We start from the raw sequence: 19889 nt of genomic DNA, 5'->3' as shown, positions 1-19889 counted from the left end.
TTTTAAAACTAAGCACTGGGTTAATTTAAGTAAAGACATATTGTAGGAAATAGATCTTGGTCATCTAAAATGTGAAGTTTATATATTACATCAAAACACCATAAGAAGCCAAATAAAGGGTAAGCAATTTTTTTTCCTTGAAACACTTTAACGTGTATGAAACTACAAGAAATTCCTTGCAAGTCATAAAATAAAGGCAAACAATTAGATAATTTTATAGATAAGGAAGTTTGGCCCAGAAAAAGGAAGTGTCTTGTCCAGGACTGGAGACAGATGATTGGAAACCAGTGTTTTTCTCATTATCCTTTATTTTCTTAGTATACTAAGCTAAATTTTATACAAGCTGAGACAAGGAAACCTAAGCAAAGAAATGTGGCTGCAAGTGTAAGATTTTAATTAAACTTTAGTAGAGATTGTGCTATGTACAGTTTTTATTATGAAATATTTCAAAAATACAGAGACGTATAGGGTACATCTCTAAACAGCCATGCCACGTATAATCTTTAAAGGACTTTTAATTACCGGTGTCTTTGTCAGTGCTCAGACTCCCTCTACTTGTAGGTGAAGCGAAGCCACATGCAAACTCGTCTCTGGATGCCTGTAACACAGTGTGATACCTCTGTCATTTAAATACATTTGTACACTAGGATAAGAAATCGGAATTAACAATGAGATGGTACCCTAATTTTAAACAAAGCTCACTGTGAAAGTCTAAATCACATATCAGTATTGGTATTTAGGGGACATCTCTTTTAAAAATGGATCCTGGGGGCTTCCCTGGCGGCGCTGGTACCGTGAGCCATGGCCGCTGGGCCTGCGCGTCCAGAGCCTGTGCTCCGCAACGGGAGAGGCCACAGCAGTGAGAGGCCTGCGTACCACACACACAAAAAAGAAAATGGATCCTGGTACACTGTTACAACCATGACCTCTGGCACAGTGACACACAACTCTAGGTGGCTGGTAAAAGCTGCAAACTGGTGTGATCTAAACATGATTCCATTCTCCTCCTTGAAGCAAGGGCAATACTAGAAGGAGAGGTGTGACCAGAGGCCCTACATGATCTTGAGTTGCAAAAGAACGAACAGGTAAGTAAAATATTTCCAAATATCACTGTCAAATGTTGTGGAGTAAGCATAAGCATGAGTAACTGTGTTTGTGAAGAAAGGCTTGCTTGCCACCCAGGTAAGCGATATAGCGTCCACATTTAGCTGATTTACGTAATCGGGAGGTACAGGCAATCAAGTGAGGCTTAAAAGCAGCTTTCTCAGGAACCCAGGGTAGGCTTGACAAATCTACGGACATTTATTATGGGGAATTTCCAAAGGAAGCTGTAAAGGACACAGTTTCACCTGCCACCCAACAATGTGACTTGGCTACTGAACATGTGAAGGTGATCTTGGGCCAGACAGAACGTGGAGTGGGCGGGGGGCAGGAGTTATTAGTCGCACTGGACAGACTGTAAAGTATACGCCACATTTTAAAATGGCAATTGGTAAAATGGAGCATGTCCAGAAGACTCCAACCAAGAAATGTAAAGGGTTTGAAACAACAAATGATGAAGTGGAGATATCTGGCCTGAAGAAAAATTGAGAAGGGACATGTGTGAAGGGGTATCATGTGGAGGTAGAAATGGATGTATCACTAGAAGGCAAAACTAGGACCAGTGGGTAGAAAATCTTGTAGATCTAATGTGAGGAGGAAAGTTTTCATTACTACTATGGCAAAACGTTGTTTTGCCAAGTGGAAGACTGATCACCTCCAAAGTTCCTTTCAACTCTAAGATTCTAAGGGGAGAAAAAAGCACAGACCAACTGTGATGAGTTAAAAGCCACTCATCAGGAAGTGCTGAAAGGAGGCTGTCAAAGAGGAGGAGAAGCAAAGGAATACAGTTTAATCCCTGGTGCCTAATATTTTGCAAAGTGAATGTTTTGTTCAGTTTTCCGGTTGAATCAATATATGAAGGCATGTAACAGCAGCAAATCTTAAAAAGAAAACACTGAGCACAGAGGATTCCCGGTGTTCTCTTGGACCTCGTTACTCAAAGTATGGTCCTTAGACGAGAAAAAGCCAAGAGCCTGTTTGAAACGCATAATCTCAAGCTCCACCCCAGGGCTACCACGTTAGAATCTCTGTCTTCATTCCCCGGGTGATCCATATGCACATTAAGATTTGAGAAGCACTGCTCCAGGAAGAAGTATAAATTTAAAATGCTGTAAAAGGTGCACTATTGAGACCATACAGCGTATGACCCTAATTCTGAATACAGTCAATAAAACAGGATAAAATGCCAATGGAAACACATTACTACTTACAGAATTAGGCATGGCTGCACAAGAATACAAGGTATCTCGACCTGCTAGTCGCTGTATATTTTCCAAAAGCAGTCCAACAAATGGGAGGTACAATTGTGCTATTTTGGCTTGTTGGTTCTGAAAAATAATTATCAAAAGCTTAAGAGATATATAATATGCCTGTATTACAAATAAAGTTGGCTCCATCTGTCCGTTTAAACACTAAAAGCAAGCTAATATCCATAACAAATTCGTGAAGCATGAGTCTATTTATATTCATAGTCTCTAACTGCTACACCACTTTGTTGGTATTTGAATTTATATACAATAGAGAGTCGAAGCACATCCCTCGAACATCACTACATAACAGGCGAAAGTTTAGTTTTTTTTAATAGCAGATCATATTAGTCCTGCTCTTTAACTTCAGCAAGGGTTGAGTTTGAGGAGAGCAGGGATCCTGTCTGTCTTGTTCACTGCTTCATCCCCAGTGCCTGGGCACATAGTATATGGTCAATATACATTAGCTGAATGAATGAATAGATGGAAGAAGTAAAAAAATGGTGAATTACTGTATTCATTCAAGAAATATGTCTTTGCTTTGAGTAAAGCTGCAATTAAAATAACGTGATCTTGGCCCCCTAAATCAATTATACAACTTGGGAGATTGATATATTTGTAAACATGCAAGTGAAGCTGGCCACTGGTCATCTTAATGAATGTGGTACCTCTTATACGAATTTATTTATTGCTTTTCTCAGCTACAGACATTCCTCACCAGATATGGACATACATTCAAATCAGCCAAACCAGTGGTTGTGATGGCACAAGAGTTGCCCTCCATACTTTAGGACTTTGGGAGGCTTGTCTGTAGACTTAGATAAGGCCTCTAGGGTACAATGGTTAACCTATAGAATACAGATCAATAGTGTCTCATAGTTCCATTTATTCTTGAAATTGAACAATTTTTCATATGTTAATTGCCCATTTGTACTTCCTCTTTTATGAGTTTCAGGCACTCTTAACAGACCTACTTCTAATACACAACCCTAATCAGTAATAGTCTCTATCGCTAGGAGATTCTGGTTCAGTAGGTCTGGGCTGGGTCCCAGGAATCTGCCCCAGATGGTGCTGATGTGCACTGAGGTTTGAGAACCACTGATCTAGTTCAATATCCTGCTCAAGGCAGGAACAGCCCTTACCTGCATCCTTGACAGACGGTTAGTTTTTAAACTTCTTAAACACTCCAGCCCTTTCAGAGGTTCTGTTAGAAAAATCCTTTAGCAGTTAAGTTCTACCTGCTAGTTACAGCCCACTTGCACTTTACATGGCAACCCTTTAAATATTTGGAGACAATTACCACAAATTGTCTTAATTCACTCTTCACAAGGCTAAATAGCTGTTACTACTTTCCTTTATTCTTCACATGGCTTTGATTTCAAGAGTTTCCACCATCATCATCACCCTTTCTCGGCAGTTCTCTAATTTTCCAGGGTCCCACTTAAGATTTGAGAGGCAGTACAGTCTAGTGGTTAAGAGCACAGATTTTGAATTTTAGACACATGAATTCCAGCTCTCCTGTTACTAGTTACTTGATTGTGATCAAGTCACAACCACAGTTTTCTCTTTAGTAAGATGGGGATAATAAGTGACATTAATTCATGTAAGCGAATGTTTAACACAGTGCCTGGCATATAGTGAGTCCTCAATAAATTTTAGCTACTATTATTAACATTATAGCTTCTAGATGGGAATTCATTTTAGTTCTGATAGTGAATGATCACTAGGGAAGGAGATACTACACCTTTCTCAGGTGAACAGGAACACAGGAAAGCATGCAGTCAGGGCAAATACATTAAAAGTTTTGTCTGCACAAAAGACAGAAAACCATCTAAGAATCTATTAACAGAAGACAGTTTAGATAAATAGAATAAGGTATATCCATATGATGGAATACTATGCAGATTTAAAATAAATACAGATCAAATCTTCAGGCTATATTGTTAAATGACAAAAGGAAAATGCATAATGGTTTCTATTATATATTTATATATATACATATATATAGCATATTGGCTTGTGCATGCATAAAATAGAAGTTTATATAAGAAACTGATAACAGTAGTTGCTTCTGGAGAGATGAATTGAGGCATGGAGGTAAGGAATGGGAGGGAGGCATTTTGATTCTCTTTTTTAACATGTGTGTAAGATTACCATTAAAAAAAAAAAAGAAGAAAAGAAATCTGCCCACAGTCCAAGCAGAAATTGCAATTCTCAGGAGTCAACATCACTTGCAGTGGTACAGGAACTAACACAGACCCCAGGATAAATGTTAGATGTTGGATATTCTTGTTCTGGGTAGGAAAGATGTCTCATGGTATTAGGAGGGCTCCCAAAGCAGTTTTTGAGTAGCACATAATAGGGACCAGTGACATCTCCATCATTTCATTAGAGGAGAGGCTGAGGAAGGCAACATGGTTGGAATGGGGGGTGGCGGTGACTAGGAGATCTAGTCTCAAAGCAGCCTTTCCACAGGAAGAATTTTTTTCTTGACTGTATTTTTATTTGGGGTCACTTTGGGGGACCCAATGGAAATTATAGGGGCTCAAAGCTCCCCTCTCTGCCCTCACCTTGGCATCATCATTAATGGTGAACATGTTTTAAGTGAATGTATCAATATTTGACAAATGACCTCTTACTCAGGCCACCTGTGAAGTCTTTGGACCATACAGAGAAAGGGAATGAAGCAGGTCCATGAAGCAAAGTTTTACTGGGGAGAATCCTATACACACTTAAAACCTGTCAGAAGATTTTGAACAAAGAAAGGGCTTTAGAAATTACTGAAAAGGGTAATGAGGCTGGCATCTCAATCTTTCCCATAGTCTAAAACCTCAAACACTCAAAGAGGCAGAGTGTTATTTACAGATAACAACAGTGATGTGTGTGTGTGCATGTGAGTACATATACTGCTCTCAGAATTTTAAAAAGTAAATAATGTGCAAATATGTGATATAAAATATTTAAAATCCTACCTCTAGGTAAGACACTAGTGAAATCCGATATTCCTTCACTTTCATCTAAGGAGGCAGGGGAAAAAATACAACTTCCTGCTTTAAGAACAGGAACTTCATTTTGTACTTTTCCCACAAATTCTTTGAAATCATGGCTAAAGACATTTTCCTCCGCTACTACTAGGTACAAACAGAGCCCAGTGGTAACTGGCATTTTTAAAGCTTTGACAAAGCTTGGTTTGAATGGATGACTTTAAGATATCTTTTCATTTAGATATATTATGCCAGTTAACTTACGTTAAGTCAATATCAACATTCACACACACACAAAAAGTGGCACATAAGAGAGCAAACCACACAAAATGGGAGTATGTTGTTATAACTATAATGTGGGAAAAAACGATGCAAATTGCAGTAAGTAATAACATCTGAAAGCTAAAGGGTTTAAGTCTACTTTAGGATAGAATTATATGAAGAAAACTAGCAAAATTTGTAAGTAAAACAAATCTTCATAATTAAAGAAATCTAATTGGATGTAGCTGGCAGGCATTTTCTGTTTTTTAAGGACAAATGGGAATACTGTAGAAAAAGAATAAGATCTATCTCCAAGTCAGCTTTCCAAAGTAAATAAATGACATGATAATTTTATTTAAATTTGAATGTAAAACAAAGGGACAAATTCTTAATTATGAAATAATATGTTACCTTGAGCCAGGTAAGTAAGTTAGGTTATTCTAAATCCATACAGTTTGCCATCTACTATTTGAAGCCCATAGGGTATAATGTTAATAAGATTTGAATATACCCTCCATCCCCGGATATTAAGTTAAAGGTGCGGCAAAAAGCAACTGCAGCTGTGGCCTTCACACATCGACAGTGTGTAATGTATGGAAGGTTTACAGCCACACCTACATTTTTTCAGTAAGAAGAAAAACTTCATATTTACATCTTTTATATACTGGACATACTTAATGTGTCACTATTAATCAGTTACTAATCAATAATAGCATTTATTTAGGGAGATATATTTAAGGATATATATTAAGGCGTGTATTTGAAAGAGTGCACATGGCTATAATCGTGTAAGATTTTTTAAAAAAAATTCTAGTTTATGTAACAAATCATGAAGCGGCTGTGCTGTTCTTTAGACATGATTTGAAAAACCAGTGTCTTCTTCAACAGTTATCTGAACAGTATTTTTAAAACCTAATCATCTGAAACGGAAACAAAACGTATTTGTAAAAATAACTTCATCAATCCTCCTGTAATGTTCCTTACTGAAAACTTCACCTTGAACATAAAATCTTCTTAGAAACTAACTAATGTGATACTGATGATGATACGAACATCCTTACCTTATGCTGGTATCTAGTGTCAAATGCATGTTTTATCAAAAGATTCTTTATGACAGAGATAGCTGTATATCTGATATCATAATTGTCTTGAAGAGCAATGGAGGTTTCCCTCAGAAGTAGACCAACCAAGAAGTGATGCTTGCAATACTCATCTGATAAACTGTATTCAAGATTTGAATCTGCAGTATAATGAAATTTAAAACCCATTTATAAAAATATTCAAAAATTACTTTAACATTAAAGCACTATATTTATTACTTAGTCATATGTGACCATGTTAGCAGGAACTATATTGTTATTATTAACAAATATGAACAGTTCTTTTATCATACAGAATAAGCATGCAAAATTTTACAAGATACGAGCACTCATCGTTGGGGCTAGATGATAGCCTTAATGATAATTTCAGTCGGTAAGACAGTCCCTAGAATTCTTTGTTTTTCGAGATGCTTTTCAAATCTTAGAAATCTTAGGATAAAATCTAGAATGAAAGAATACTGTATTTGGCAATGTTTTAACACATTTCTTCATATCTGAAGAGATTTAGTTACAACTACAAATTGGAGTAATTCTCTACAGCAATACTTGATTCACTTATCTGTTTGTATTTGTAAAGTAGGAAAAGGAAGAGAAACTAGACAACTGAATCACTGTAACAGTATTAACTATTGACTGTTCTAGTAAATGTTCTCTATCGGCCCCAATACAATGGGGTACAAGAACAATAAGAAAAACAGCCTCATCTCACTCAAATTCATCACGCGAATACAAATCTTTTATTTCATAAGATTACCGCTTCAAACTATTTCTTTCACTTCCTTTTAGATCCTCAGTCCATTTTAAATCCCAGCTGCTAATATCCTGGTTGGGACTTGCCTTATAAACTGATTGGGTCACAATCAGAAGGGACTGTGACCAAGTTTAGTCATTTCTACGGTAAATTTCTACTATCTTTATTTCCTCTCCCGTACCCTTTAATTTTAGTTAGGCCATATAGCTGAAGGATATGTTTTCCATTTCTTTTCTGGCCTCTTCAGCACTTAATATAATGCTATATATTCAGTTAGGACTTAATAAATGCTAAATCAGATTTAATCCTAAATCCTCATCCCTTCTTTTCCCTGAATTCCTCAAGCCATCAATAAATACTGGGGGAAGTATCGGAGCCATACATGCTCAGAATCTAATAAGGGAGCAGTTGAATACGGGTGCTTGGGTTTTTAAATATTTCTTCTCCATTTTCACTGGCTGGCATTCAAGCACTGAAACTGGTGCTCAGCAGCTACCCTCCTAGAGACCGAGGTAGCTGATATCCTTTCTGCCATTGGTCATGCTCTTTTGTGAATCCCAACCACTTTCTATGCACAAGAACCAGTACGGACTAACCCAGGTGGCCTTATCTGGGTCGACTTTACAATGGTAGTAAGGTTTTTTACTTCAGGGGTCTGAATAAATCGAATCAGGTAGTTTCAGCCAACCTCCAAAACTGTGGCCAAGCAGTCATTAAGCAGGGTCAGAGAGAAGGGAGGCAAGCCTGGCAGAGATGAGACACACTTAAAGAACAGCTACCCTCTAGCCCCCGTGCTGGCTTGAGCCAAAACTTGTTTTCTGAGGACGGTGTTTTAAAGTTGATTCTTCTAGCAATCAACACTCAAGCTGATTTTAAGAGTTAACAAATACACCACCTCCTAGGTTTTCTGGGTACATTAACTAAAGCCTCTCCTTGGCTAGGGAGGATTTAAAAAGCAAAGAAAGCCCCCATCCATCTTAGCCATTCATGAAATCAATTGTTTTTAAAGACAGCAAACTACTTTAGAGTGAACCGAGTTAAACCTACCTACTGAAGTCAAACGGTCCACCGCAAATGAAAAAAAATCTAATTAATATATGAAAAGAAAAGGGACAAATAAAAAACATAGTAACATAAGAATAGTGCTACACAACAAAGCATTCAATAAAACTAGCAATGGAGATAACTGAAGGCATTTCATCAATTTAATACGTACATATCACTATTTTACTCTGCCTTTATACTTCTCTTTTGATGTTCCAGTCAGCAGAAATGTATTTATATGGTTTTTTCTTAATTCAGTCTCACATAAGAGTCCAAACAGTACTACAGAGAGCAATTTAACTGGTATCTGACATCTGTGTTTAAGCAGCAATCTATGTAACACACCTAATTTCTTCATTCTATGACTACTACCACTGACACTGTGAAGGAAATGCCGAGTACCACTAACGAACCTATCTTCACATAGTAACAATTCTGACATTACCTTTAGATCGACTGGTTTAACTAGAAAACGTTACACTATACTAGCGCTAGCCAAAAACAGGAAAACACAATCCCTAATGATGGAAAACACAAATACATACCTTGAACTCGCTGAAGTTTAGGTTTTGCAAATGCCATTGGCAAATTCAGAGGAATGTAATGTTCGTGATTGCAAACGGTTTGCAGAAATTCAAACTTGTATTCAGCCAGGACCTAAACACAAAGAAATTATACCAGAACTCCTATTTAGTAGTCATTTACTATTTTAGTGATTAAATACAGTGCATTAATTTTCAAAACAGAAGTGTTTAGTATTTTAGGCATACCTTAAAATGTGACCTGTGCAGTAAAGAGTTAACATAGCAGGTCTAAGACTGCTCACCTTAAAAAGGCCTGCTTGCACGGTTGGTCATTGGCTGGCATTTGGGAAATCGGATTTTTTTTAATTATGTAAGTTTCAGGTATACAACATTATAATTGGACATCTGTATACACTACAAAGTGATCATCACCACAAGTCTAGTTGCCATCCATCGGCATACAGTTTACACCCCCTTCACCATTCTGCCCACCCCCCAACCTCTTCCCCTCTGGTAATCACTAATCTGTTCTCTGTATCTATGAGTTTGTTTGGGGTTTTTTTGGTTCATTTCTCTTTTTACATTCCACATGTGAGCGAAATCATATGGTATTTGTCTTTCCATCTGACTTACTTCACTTAGCATAATACTTTTAAGGTCCATCCACGTTGTAAAATGGCAGGATTTCTTTCTTTTTTATGTTTGAGTAGTATTCCATTTTATATATATACACATACAAAGACACACACACACTTACACACATATATACCACATCTTCTTTATCCATTCATCCATTGATGGACATTTAGGTTATTTCCTTATCTTGGCGACTGTAAATGATGCCACAGTGAACATAGGGGTGCATATCATTTTGAATTAGTGCTTTAATGTTCTTTGGATAGATACCCAGAAGTGGAAAAGTTGGGTCATATTATGGTAGTTCTATTCCTAAGTTTTTGAGGAATCTCCATACTGTTTTCCACAGTGGCTACACCAATTCACAGTCCCACAAACAGTGTACGAGGGTTCCCATTTCTCCACATCCTCTCTAACATTTGTTATTTCTTGTCTTTTCAATAATAGCCATTCTAACAGATTATGAGGTGATGTCTCATTGTGGTTTTGATCTGTTTCCCAATTAGTGATGCTGAACATCTTTCCATGTGCTGTTGGCCATCTGTATGTCTTCTTTAGAAAAATGTCTATTCAGATCCTCTGCCCATTTGTAAATCAGATTGTTTTTGTTGTTGTTGAATTGTATTAGTTCATTATATATTTTGGATATTAACCCCTTGATGGATATATGATTTGCAAATATCTTCTCCCATTCAGTAGGCTGCCTTTTCATTTTGATGATGGTTTCCATCGCTGTGTAAAAGCTTTCTAGTTTGATGCAGTCCCATTTGCTTATTTTTGCTTTTGTTTCCTTTGCCTTTAGAGTCAGATCCACAAAAACATCACTAAGATGGATGTCAATAAGGTTACTGCCTACGTCTTCTTCTAGGAATTTTATGATTTCAGGTCTTACATTCAAGTCTTTACTCCATTTTGAGTTAATTTTTGTGTTATGATGTAAGAGAGCAGTCTAGTTTCATTCTTTTACATGTGGCTGTCTAGTTTTCCCAACACCTTTCATTGAAGAGACTGTCTTTTCTCCACTGTATGTGCTTTGCTCCTTTGTTGTAACTTATTGTTCATATATGTATGGGTTTATTTCTGGGCTCTCAGTTTTGTTCTGCTCATCTGTGTATCTGTTTTTATGCCAGTCCCATACTGTTTTGATTATGATAGCTTTGTAGTATAGTTTGAAATCAGGGCGCATGATACCTCCAGTTCTGTTCTTTCTCAGATCGTTTTGGCTATTCAGGATCTTTTGCGGTTTCACACAAAATTTTAGAATTATTCGTTCTAGTTCTGTGAAATATACCACTGGAATTTTGATAGGGAATACACTGAATCTGTAGATTGTTTTGGGTTGTATGAACATTTTAACAATATTAATTCTTCCAACCCATGATTATGGAATATTTCCATTTATTTGTGGCTTCTTCAGTTTCTTTCATCAGTGTCTTATAGTTTTCAGTGTACAGGTCTTTCACCTCCTTGGTTAAATTTATTCCTAGGTATTTTATTCTTTTTGATGCAACTGTAAGTGGGATTGTTTTCTTAATTTCACTGATAGTTTGTTATTAGTGTATAGAAATACCACAGATTCCTATATGTTGATTTTGTATCATACAACATTACTGAATTCATTTATTGGTTCTAACAGAGTTTTGGTGTAGTCTTTAGGGTTTTCTGTATGTATTATCATGTCATCTGCAAATAGCGACAGTTTTACTTCTTCCTTTCCAATTTGGATGCCTTTTATTTCTTTTTCTTGCCTAATTTCTGTGGGCATCCTTGTCTTGTTCCTGATCTTTTTTTTTTTTTGGCTGTGTTGGATCTTTGTTGCTGCGCGTGGGCTTTCTCTAGTTGCAGTGAGTGGGGGCTACTCTTCGTTGTGGTGCACGGGCTTCTCATTGCGGTTGCTTCTCTTGTTGTGGAGCACGGGCTCTAGGCACACGGGCTTCAGTAGTCGTGGCATGTGGGCTTAGTCGCTCCACGGCATATGGAATCTTCCTGGGCCAGGGATCGAACCCATGTCCCCTGCATTGGCAGGCAGATTCTTAACTACTGTGCCACCAGGGAAGCCCCTTGTTCCTGATCTTAGAGGAAAAGCTTTCAGTTTTTCACTGTTGAGTATGATGTTAGCTATGGGTTTGTCATACATGGACTTTATTATGTTAAGGTATGTTCCCTCTATACCCACTGTTGAGAGGTTTTATCATAAATGGATGTCGAATTTTAGCAAATGCTTCTTCTGCATCTATTGAGATGACCATATGATTTTTATCCTTCATTTTATTAATGTGATGGATCGGGTTGACTGATTTGTGGATGTTGACCCATCCTTGTATCCCTGGAATAAATCCCACTTGATCATGTTGTAGGACACTTTTAATGTATTGTTGAATTCAGTCTGCTAATGTTTTGTTGAGGATTTTTGCGTCTATGTTCATCAAAGATATTGGCCTGTGATTTTGTTTTGTGGTGTGGGAAATTAGACCTTGAAACAAACATTTCCTACATGATAAGACTGTGCCTTCTGTGCCAACCTGTTCAGCAGTGTGCAAACCATGTGATTTATGGTGAACATCTGCTTTCCTGTCCTTTCCAAGACTCTGGAAATTTTGACCAGCCTCAAATACACAACTAGCCCCCAACAAAACCCCTAAGCCCTGAGTCTCAAATGGGCTTCCCTAAAGAGAAATGTTGCACACATGTGGCTCAATTTTCACTGCTGGAGAGAGGATGTGCTCTATGTGACCCTTCACAGGAGGGAGGGCACTCAGGAAGCCTACACGTAGATTGCCAAGGACTCCACTTGATGTCTTTTCCCCTTATTGATCCAACTGAGCATCCTCTTTGTGTCACTGTAATGAATCTCAGCCATGAGTACGTCCTGTGAGTCATTCTAGTGAACCATCAAACACGGGGTAGTATTGGGGACCCCCAAAACACTATCCATTATTCCCTGCTTTGACGTATAACTCTAGTCAAAGCACCTAAATGAAAACAGCAGTTCCAAATCCTCCAGAGGAGAATGTCACCATTGTTCTCACACTCTAATGTCTGACACCCACTGCAGTTATGTCCTTATAACTTACCTTAGGATCTTTGGGGCTGAATCCAGATATATAGTCATTTATCAAATTGAAAACAAATCCTCTATCCATTAGTGTCAGACAGCGCTATAGGAACCAAATCAAAATGAACAGTTAGTTACATAATTCTAAAGGTCTGTCAAGTTTTTAAAATTCAAAAAATTTTAAATTTTTTCCACAATAAGGGGATGACATTCTCACTTTTACAGATAATAGAAAAACTTTCAGAGATTTAGGTGACCTTAAAGAGATAAAGGGGGACTTCCCTGGTGGCACAATGGTTAAGAATCTGCCTGCCAATGCAGGGGACACGGGTTCGATCCCTGGTCCGGGAAGATCCCCCATGCTGCGGAGCAATTAAGCCCGTGTGCCACAACTACTGAGCCTGCACTCTGAGAGCCCGCAAGTCACAATTACTGAGCCAGCGTGCCACAACTACTGAAGCCTGCACGCCTAAAGCCCGTGCTCCGCAACGAGAAGCCACCGCAATGAGAAGCATGCACACCGCAACTAGAGAGAGCCTGAGCCCAGCAATGAAGACCCAATGCAGCCAAAAATAAATAAATAAAATAAATAAATTTATTTTTTAAAAAAAGAGAGAGATAAAGGGCAAATGACTTATCATTGGAATTGGGACTCAACTGTATAATTTTCAAACTAAGATACAGATACACACACATATATATACACACACAAATACATGTATACATATATATACACATATATGTATATAAACATATATACGCATATATATTGATATGTAATCTATTAGCTATACTGCCTCATTTTGGTTAACTCTCAAAGCTCAAAGTGAACTGGAGGGTGGTTAGCGGGGCTTGCCTATGTGAACATTTCAGGCCAAAAGTGAAGTTTTTCTTTGGGCCCTGTGAAGTCTTGGCCTACAAAACATTCTTCCTCTGTGACAACCCTACTAGTTGTTCATATTTTCCTACTATCACTCTCCTGGTTAAGGCTTTCATTACCTTGCAACAGCACAACTGCAGTTATCCTCCAAACCTGTCTTCCTGCCACTAATCTTTCCATCCAACTGCTTCCAGATTAATCTCTAAGTCCTAGCCCTAATCATGTCACCTTTCTTCCCCAAAGCTTTCAACAGTTCCCTATTGCCTCTAATATAATTTCAAACTCCTTAGCTTGGCATTCAAGGGCACTCACAATCTTGTCCCAACCTACTTTTCCAGTTTTATCTCCCAATACAGCTCATCTACTTATCACCCACTCAAGATGCACTGTGCATTCCCACCTCTGGGTCTCTGCTCATGCCAAGTCTAGCTAGCAATTCTATCACTGCTTCTACATAATCCTGCCCATTCTTCAATGATGAAGCCCATTTTCATTAACCACCTTGGTCCACAGGGCCCTTTAAACACTTTATACTAGCTTGTGTTTTCCTTATTATTTTCCTGTTTTCACCTAGAGAGGACAATAGGAACGATCCCTTTTTCTTATGTTCTCCATGGTACCTACAGTAACCCTGTGAAATAGAAGGAACTCAATATTTGATTAATCAGCCATTTGCATCTCACTTCTCATCTCTCCTTTCAACTTCCACTGCCTCATGACCTCTCACCTGGATTAATGAGGTAGGCTTATATTTATCTGTTCATCCAAAAACATTTTGAGGATCTGTGTTTGAAACAATGCATTACATTCTAGAGAAATACAAAGGTGAATAAGATATGGTCTTTAGTCTTGTCTAATGGTAAAGACAAATAAACAAACAAACAATTAAAATACAGCACAATAAAAAGTTATACAAGTATGTAAAGGACGGGTAAACAACAGAAGGGGTGATCAGCCCTGTGTGGGAAGGTTAGGAAAGAGTTGAGCCTAAAAGATGAATGGACTCTGCCAGGCAGACAGGGAGAAAGACTGGTCTTCTAACTGGTTGCCTTGACTCTGGCTTTTTCCTCACCTCTTCCAAAATCTCTGGTATATAGACAGCTCCATGGCATATAGCTCCGAATCTAAATCCCTCAGCCTGACATTCAAGGCCTTTCATCATCTGGCATCAGATGGTCTTTCCAGCTCTACCTCCACACATCCTGAACTCTGCACAATGACTTTCTTGCTCCTCCCCGAACAATTCTTGAATGCATGTATCTCATCTTTGCTCATGAATCCTCTACCTGAAACACCCTCAACCCTGTCTTGGGGAACTATTCTTCTAGTCTCTGTTCATACTACCTGGTCCTAATCCCTCCCTTTCTTGTTTTCCGATTGTATTTTGTTTGTATTTTCAGTACAGCAGTCATCACGCTTGATCTTGTACATGTATTGGAATATAATTACAGAGAGAGCCTCTCACATCTTTGGATTCTCACATAGAAGACAAATGTTTGTTGACTTGAATGAGGTAAATACTGCTATTAAATCGACTATGTTCTATTCTGTTTACACAGCAAACTTTAAGTTTAAACTCCATGGAAGAAACGGAGGTTTTATATTTCAAACAGTCTCATCTTTACTTTAAAAAGATATGTGGATGTTTGGTTTTTAATACACAAAAGGGCTCATGTAATAGTGTTAAAACTTTGTTTTAGTTCTGGTAAACAGAGGTCTTACATCAGAAAATCATGCTCTGGAGATCTGAAACCTAGTTGTGAATTTTTAATAAGAAAACAAGGGTATGTGAGATACTAAAACTGCTTGGGTGGATTATTGACTATGAGGTTCTTAAGATAAGGTTGAGACATGATGAAAGGCTGTGAGAAGATGGGGAGTGGAGAGAAGTAAAAACTAAGTGCCTTACAAACCCATGCCCCTTCTCTGCAGCAAATCAAATACTATTATTACCCACTTTCTAGAACAATCGCATTCCAGCACTGCCCCTTACATACGGAGAATAACAAAATACAACAATGAGAAACGTGCTATCTTTCATAAATATAGGAGTTTCTGACATCTCTCAAAATAGTCTCACTGACCAAAATCAACAATTTTCATTTACATGTATTAGCAACAAGTAGATGGTGATTATATTAGCAATGTGTAGACTGGGCCTTTAGTTCAAGAGTTACAAACTCAGAGGCCAACAGGGTCAGAGAAGCTATTTAAATGTATAAAGAGTGTTGGGGTGGGCTTCCCTGGTGGCGCAGTGGTTGAGAGTCCGTCTGCCGATGCAGGGGACACGGGTTCGTGCCCCGGTCTGGGAAGATCCCACATGCCGCGGAGCAGCTGGGCCCGTGAGCCATGGCCGCTGAGCCTGCGTGTCCGTAGCCTGTGCTCCGCAACGGGAAAGGCCACAACAGTGAGAGGCACGCGTACCGCAAAAAAAAAAAAAAAAAAAAAAGAGTGTCGGGGTATATTAAGGAGTGGTGGGGTTTGTGGCAACCTAGAAAGTACATGCCCCACCTAAAGGCATTCAAATTAATATTTCTGAGAAACACCATGTAAAACCAGCAAGACGTGCCTTCTGGTTAAGCCACCTATGTGGGACCTCTGATTTAATTAATTAACCATTGCGGGTGGGGGATCAAACATGGCTGTTTAACTGAATTGATGGATTAATTCAGTCAAAAGTTTCTCCAGCAGCCTAGCTGAGTCTCTAGAAAGTAGGTAATTTTGTTTCTTTGGCTTTAAAGACCATATTGGTGAAGAATAATTCCTTACCATGTGCTGGCTGCCTTTAACTCACCTTCAGGAAGCTAGCCAAACTATAATTGACGTTTCTGGACTCGTCAGGAATCTCTGCATAGCGAATAGTCACGTGAGGAATTATCGCAAGAAGCAATGAATGTAAGACATGATGATACGCCTCAGAAAATCTCTGGCCTCTGGGAAGCTTAAATTAAATAGGCATAGAAAAAAGAGTTGCAAAAGATCTAAATCAATTGCTGTTTTTATTTTCAGACACATTCTGTATAAAAATGTGTTTTTAACTGGAGTTTTTCTCCCAACTTAAAAATGACATGGCTAGTTCAGTGTATACTTTAGATCATTATAGGAACTATCTGGACATCTAATACCATAACTGACTGAAATCATGAACAAGAGTAGGTCATTCTGACCCAGCTTTGGAATCATGTTCCTGAGATACAGACACATCCGTTTGTTCATTCCATGTTTTTCCTGACACACAAAGTATACATGTATCCATGCATCTCAATTTTAGTAAACCTGCTCTGTGAAGTTTCTGATAAAAATGCTAAGTATGAGGTGAATATTTTTTACTTCACAAATCTTAGCTTTCAAGTCCTATAGCTAAGAAAATTTCTTTGTACTTTCGAAAGAGTTCAAAAATATGACTAAATGTATACAGCACATGCCAGGAGCACATGTATTATTACATAAAGTGTTTTTAACTTTGTACATGCCTTCGACCTTTCTAAGAGAATGGTTCTTTCTTATTTGGTACTTGTTCTTCTTCCAAATGAATGTTCTGACATAGATATTTTAAAACCACAAGACAAAGGGAAAGCTTCAAAGATAATGCATTTAACATGGCAAATATCTCGCAGGAAACTATGTGGAAGAGTCTCTGACGATCAGACTTTGAAAACATATGAACTGTCAGATTTTTGCAATACATCCATTGTTTTTTTGCTTGTTTTAAGCAAAATTGAAAAAGCTAAGGGCTAAGAGTCCTTAAAATATAAAAGAGGATTTGCATGTCACGGCTACCTGTGAATAAGATTAGCCTTCTTTGTCTATGTTAAATATTATTCTTGAGCCTACTTACCTTAATTTTATTCTCTTCCAACAAGTATGTGGCCATAGACTTTGCAATAATTTCAAAGAAAAACCATGAGTACTAAAATAAACAAATAAATACAAATCAATCTTTAATAGTTACCCAAATCCTTGAAGCTTAGCAGAGGTTGACGAATCACTATGGATTTTGTCTCTGAACTTTAGTAACATTTTAAAGTGATCGCAATTGTCCAAGTCCCACAGGATACCTTCAAATTGTGTTGGCAAAAAGGTAGTAGTGTACCTTAGGGCTGGCTGGTGATGTACAAAGGCTGTTTGGTGGGAATGTTTAACTCAGTGGGGAGGGGTGTTTTATCACTGACACTGCTTTGAGTTGCCTACATGTGGCGATAAGAGCAAACCAACTTTTAGTTTACTTTAGTATTGCTTTTAGATTCTCTATAGACAGTGAATTGTATTATGGCCTGCACCCAGTGGGGGACCCAACCCTGCCCTTGGTACAACACTGGGGCCAGCCCAAGTAGCAGAGGTGTTTGTGTAAGTGTAATTTGAAGGGTACAGAGAAGCCTCAAGCAGATACATCCTAAAATACCCAAAACTGAAATTCTACCATTATTAACAGGAATAGTAAAAACATGACAATAATAAGAGCCACCATTTGAGTGCCTACTACGTGCCAGAAACAACACGTTAAATGCTTTGCTTATATTTTAGAAGTGAGGAAGTGGAGGCTCCGGACTGCTAAGTAACAGGCTCCGGGTCACAGAACTATTATGCAGTGAATAGAGGATTCTAGCCCAGGTCTATCTCCTCCAAAATTCTTCCTATTACACATTCGACTGTGGGCAGGATGGGGTGGGAAGGGTGAAGGGAATGAAGGAGGTTCTGTGGAGAACTTGGGGGAAAAGGATGTGTAGGTAAAGTGGTGAGGAAAAGGAAAGTCACACGAGGAAACGATGAAAGACCAGAAGTGAAATGGGAGGGTATCAAACAAGGATATCTCTGGCTGCTTTTCTTGCCTGCCGTGTCCTGTGCCCTTACCTTTAGCAGTTTGTTTATTGCTAAAAAGTCTGCAGACTGTTTCAATACCGCTATCATCGTAGTAGCCAGAGTTTCATGTATCAGCTGGGCCTGAGGAGTACTGGGTTTTTCAGGTCGGAAGCTATACTACAATCAAAGAAAACGAGCTGTGAGACAAAATTCTCTCAGAAGACAAGCTGCTCAGAAAGAAAGCTTTACTCCACAAACCTTTATGAAGGATCTTAAATAATTATCCAAGCCTTCTTCATGGCACTTTGATACGATATGTAAGAGAACCCTGAAACAACATTCACAAAAGTCAGCATGTCAGGCTACAATTAACCACTACAGTTTGATTGTTCGATAAAACCATCATACTTAACCCTAAAAATACCTCATACTGCCTGAATAATTAAAGGTGAGGTGACCGCATTAAATGTCATCTTAGTTTGGGTCTAACAGAGATTTCAGCATCTAACACGCTCAGGGTCTTGTAAAATATGTTTCCTGGTTCAAAAGACGGATATTCTATTTTGGCAACCCAGATATTTCATCTCCTTTCTAAACCACATTTGAAGTGTGGTCATAACTACCATATAGTGTAAAAAAAAAAAAAAAAAAAAAAAACCACCTTCAGTAAGGTAAATATTGAAATCCCCTCTAGTGAGAATAAAAGGAAAAGAATAGAAAAAAATGTTAAGCATGACAACAGATGGGGGAAAAGGGAAGGGAGAGACAGAGCAGGTATAATGATATGAACTAAAATTGGAAGTAAACCTAAGATTCATAGAAAGTTTTAAAATTATGAGACCAGCAGTGGTTCTCCAACTTTAGCGTGCCTCAGAAACACCTGGAGGGTACAGTGCTCACCCCTCTCCCAGAGTTTCTGATTTTTTAGGTCTGGGGTGAAGTTCAATGATTAGCATTTTTAATAAGCTCCTAGGTGATACTGATGCTGCTGGTCTGGGAACCACATTTTCAGAACAACTGGGCTAGAATAATGCTTTTTAAATTTGCAACCAGACTCTGCCCAGCAGCAGAGAAGAGCAAACAGTATGGAGGTGTGTGGCGCTTCGGCCCTGAGGCTCCAGAGAGGCTCAACAGAAGTGGCAACAGCAGAAGCAGCAAAGCCAGAAAGAGCCAGCACTGAGCTCACAATTTTTTGGAAAACTCCTGTTTTAATTTCAAAATTCAGGTGCATTTTGCATCCTACTCTACAATATATCCTTGTTTGTTTTCATATAAAAAGAACACTCCATTATTCTTTCGAGTACAATTTGATGGCCTAGGGCCACTCTGTCCAATGTGAGAGCCACTAGTCACAAGTGGCGATTAAATGAATTAAAATTAACTACGATTAACACTTGAGTTCCTGGGCTTCCCTGGTGGCGCAGTGGTTGAGAGTCCGCCTGCCGATGCAGGGGACGCGGGTTCGTGCCCCGGTCCGGGAGGATCCCACATGCCGCGGAGCGGCTG

At 38.5% G+C, this 19889-nt stretch overlaps 1 protein-coding gene across 5 annotated transcripts in view; it reads right to left on the bottom strand.

The window, feature by feature from the left end:
• DOCK11 (dedicator of cytokinesis 11) overlaps window positions 1-19889 on the bottom strand; it is a 189445-nt gene that overhangs the window by 65063 nt on the left and 104493 nt on the right. For 4 of the 5 annotated variants that reach the window (XM_079910668.1, XM_079910672.1, XM_079910669.1 and 1 more), the window contains 10 exons: window positions 18642-18711; window positions 18435-18560; window positions 17422-17493; window positions 16378-16524; window positions 12723-12806; window positions 9034-9145; window positions 8492-8530; window positions 6655-6833; window positions 2313-2429; window positions 523-598 (listed from right to left, as the gene is read on the bottom strand). In XM_079910668.1, the coding sequence (XP_079766794.1) occupies window positions 523-598; window positions 2313-2429; window positions 6655-6833; window positions 8492-8530; window positions 9034-9145; window positions 12723-12806; window positions 16378-16524; window positions 17422-17493; window positions 18435-18560; window positions 18642-18711 (1022 nt within the window). The remainder of the gene's footprint in view (window positions 1-522; window positions 599-2312; window positions 2430-6654; window positions 6834-8491; window positions 8531-9033; window positions 9146-12722; window positions 12807-16377; window positions 16525-17421; window positions 17494-18434; window positions 18561-18641; window positions 18712-19889) is intronic. The other variant, XM_079910670.1, reaches the window with a different exon arrangement.

Source organism: Stenella coeruleoalba (assembly GCF_951394435.1).
Source record: "Stenella coeruleoalba genome assembly, chromosome: X".
Classification (NCBI taxonomy): Eukaryota; Metazoa; Chordata; class Mammalia; order Artiodactyla; family Delphinidae; genus Stenella; species Stenella coeruleoalba.
This window is presented reverse-complemented; position numbering and strand designations above follow the sequence as displayed.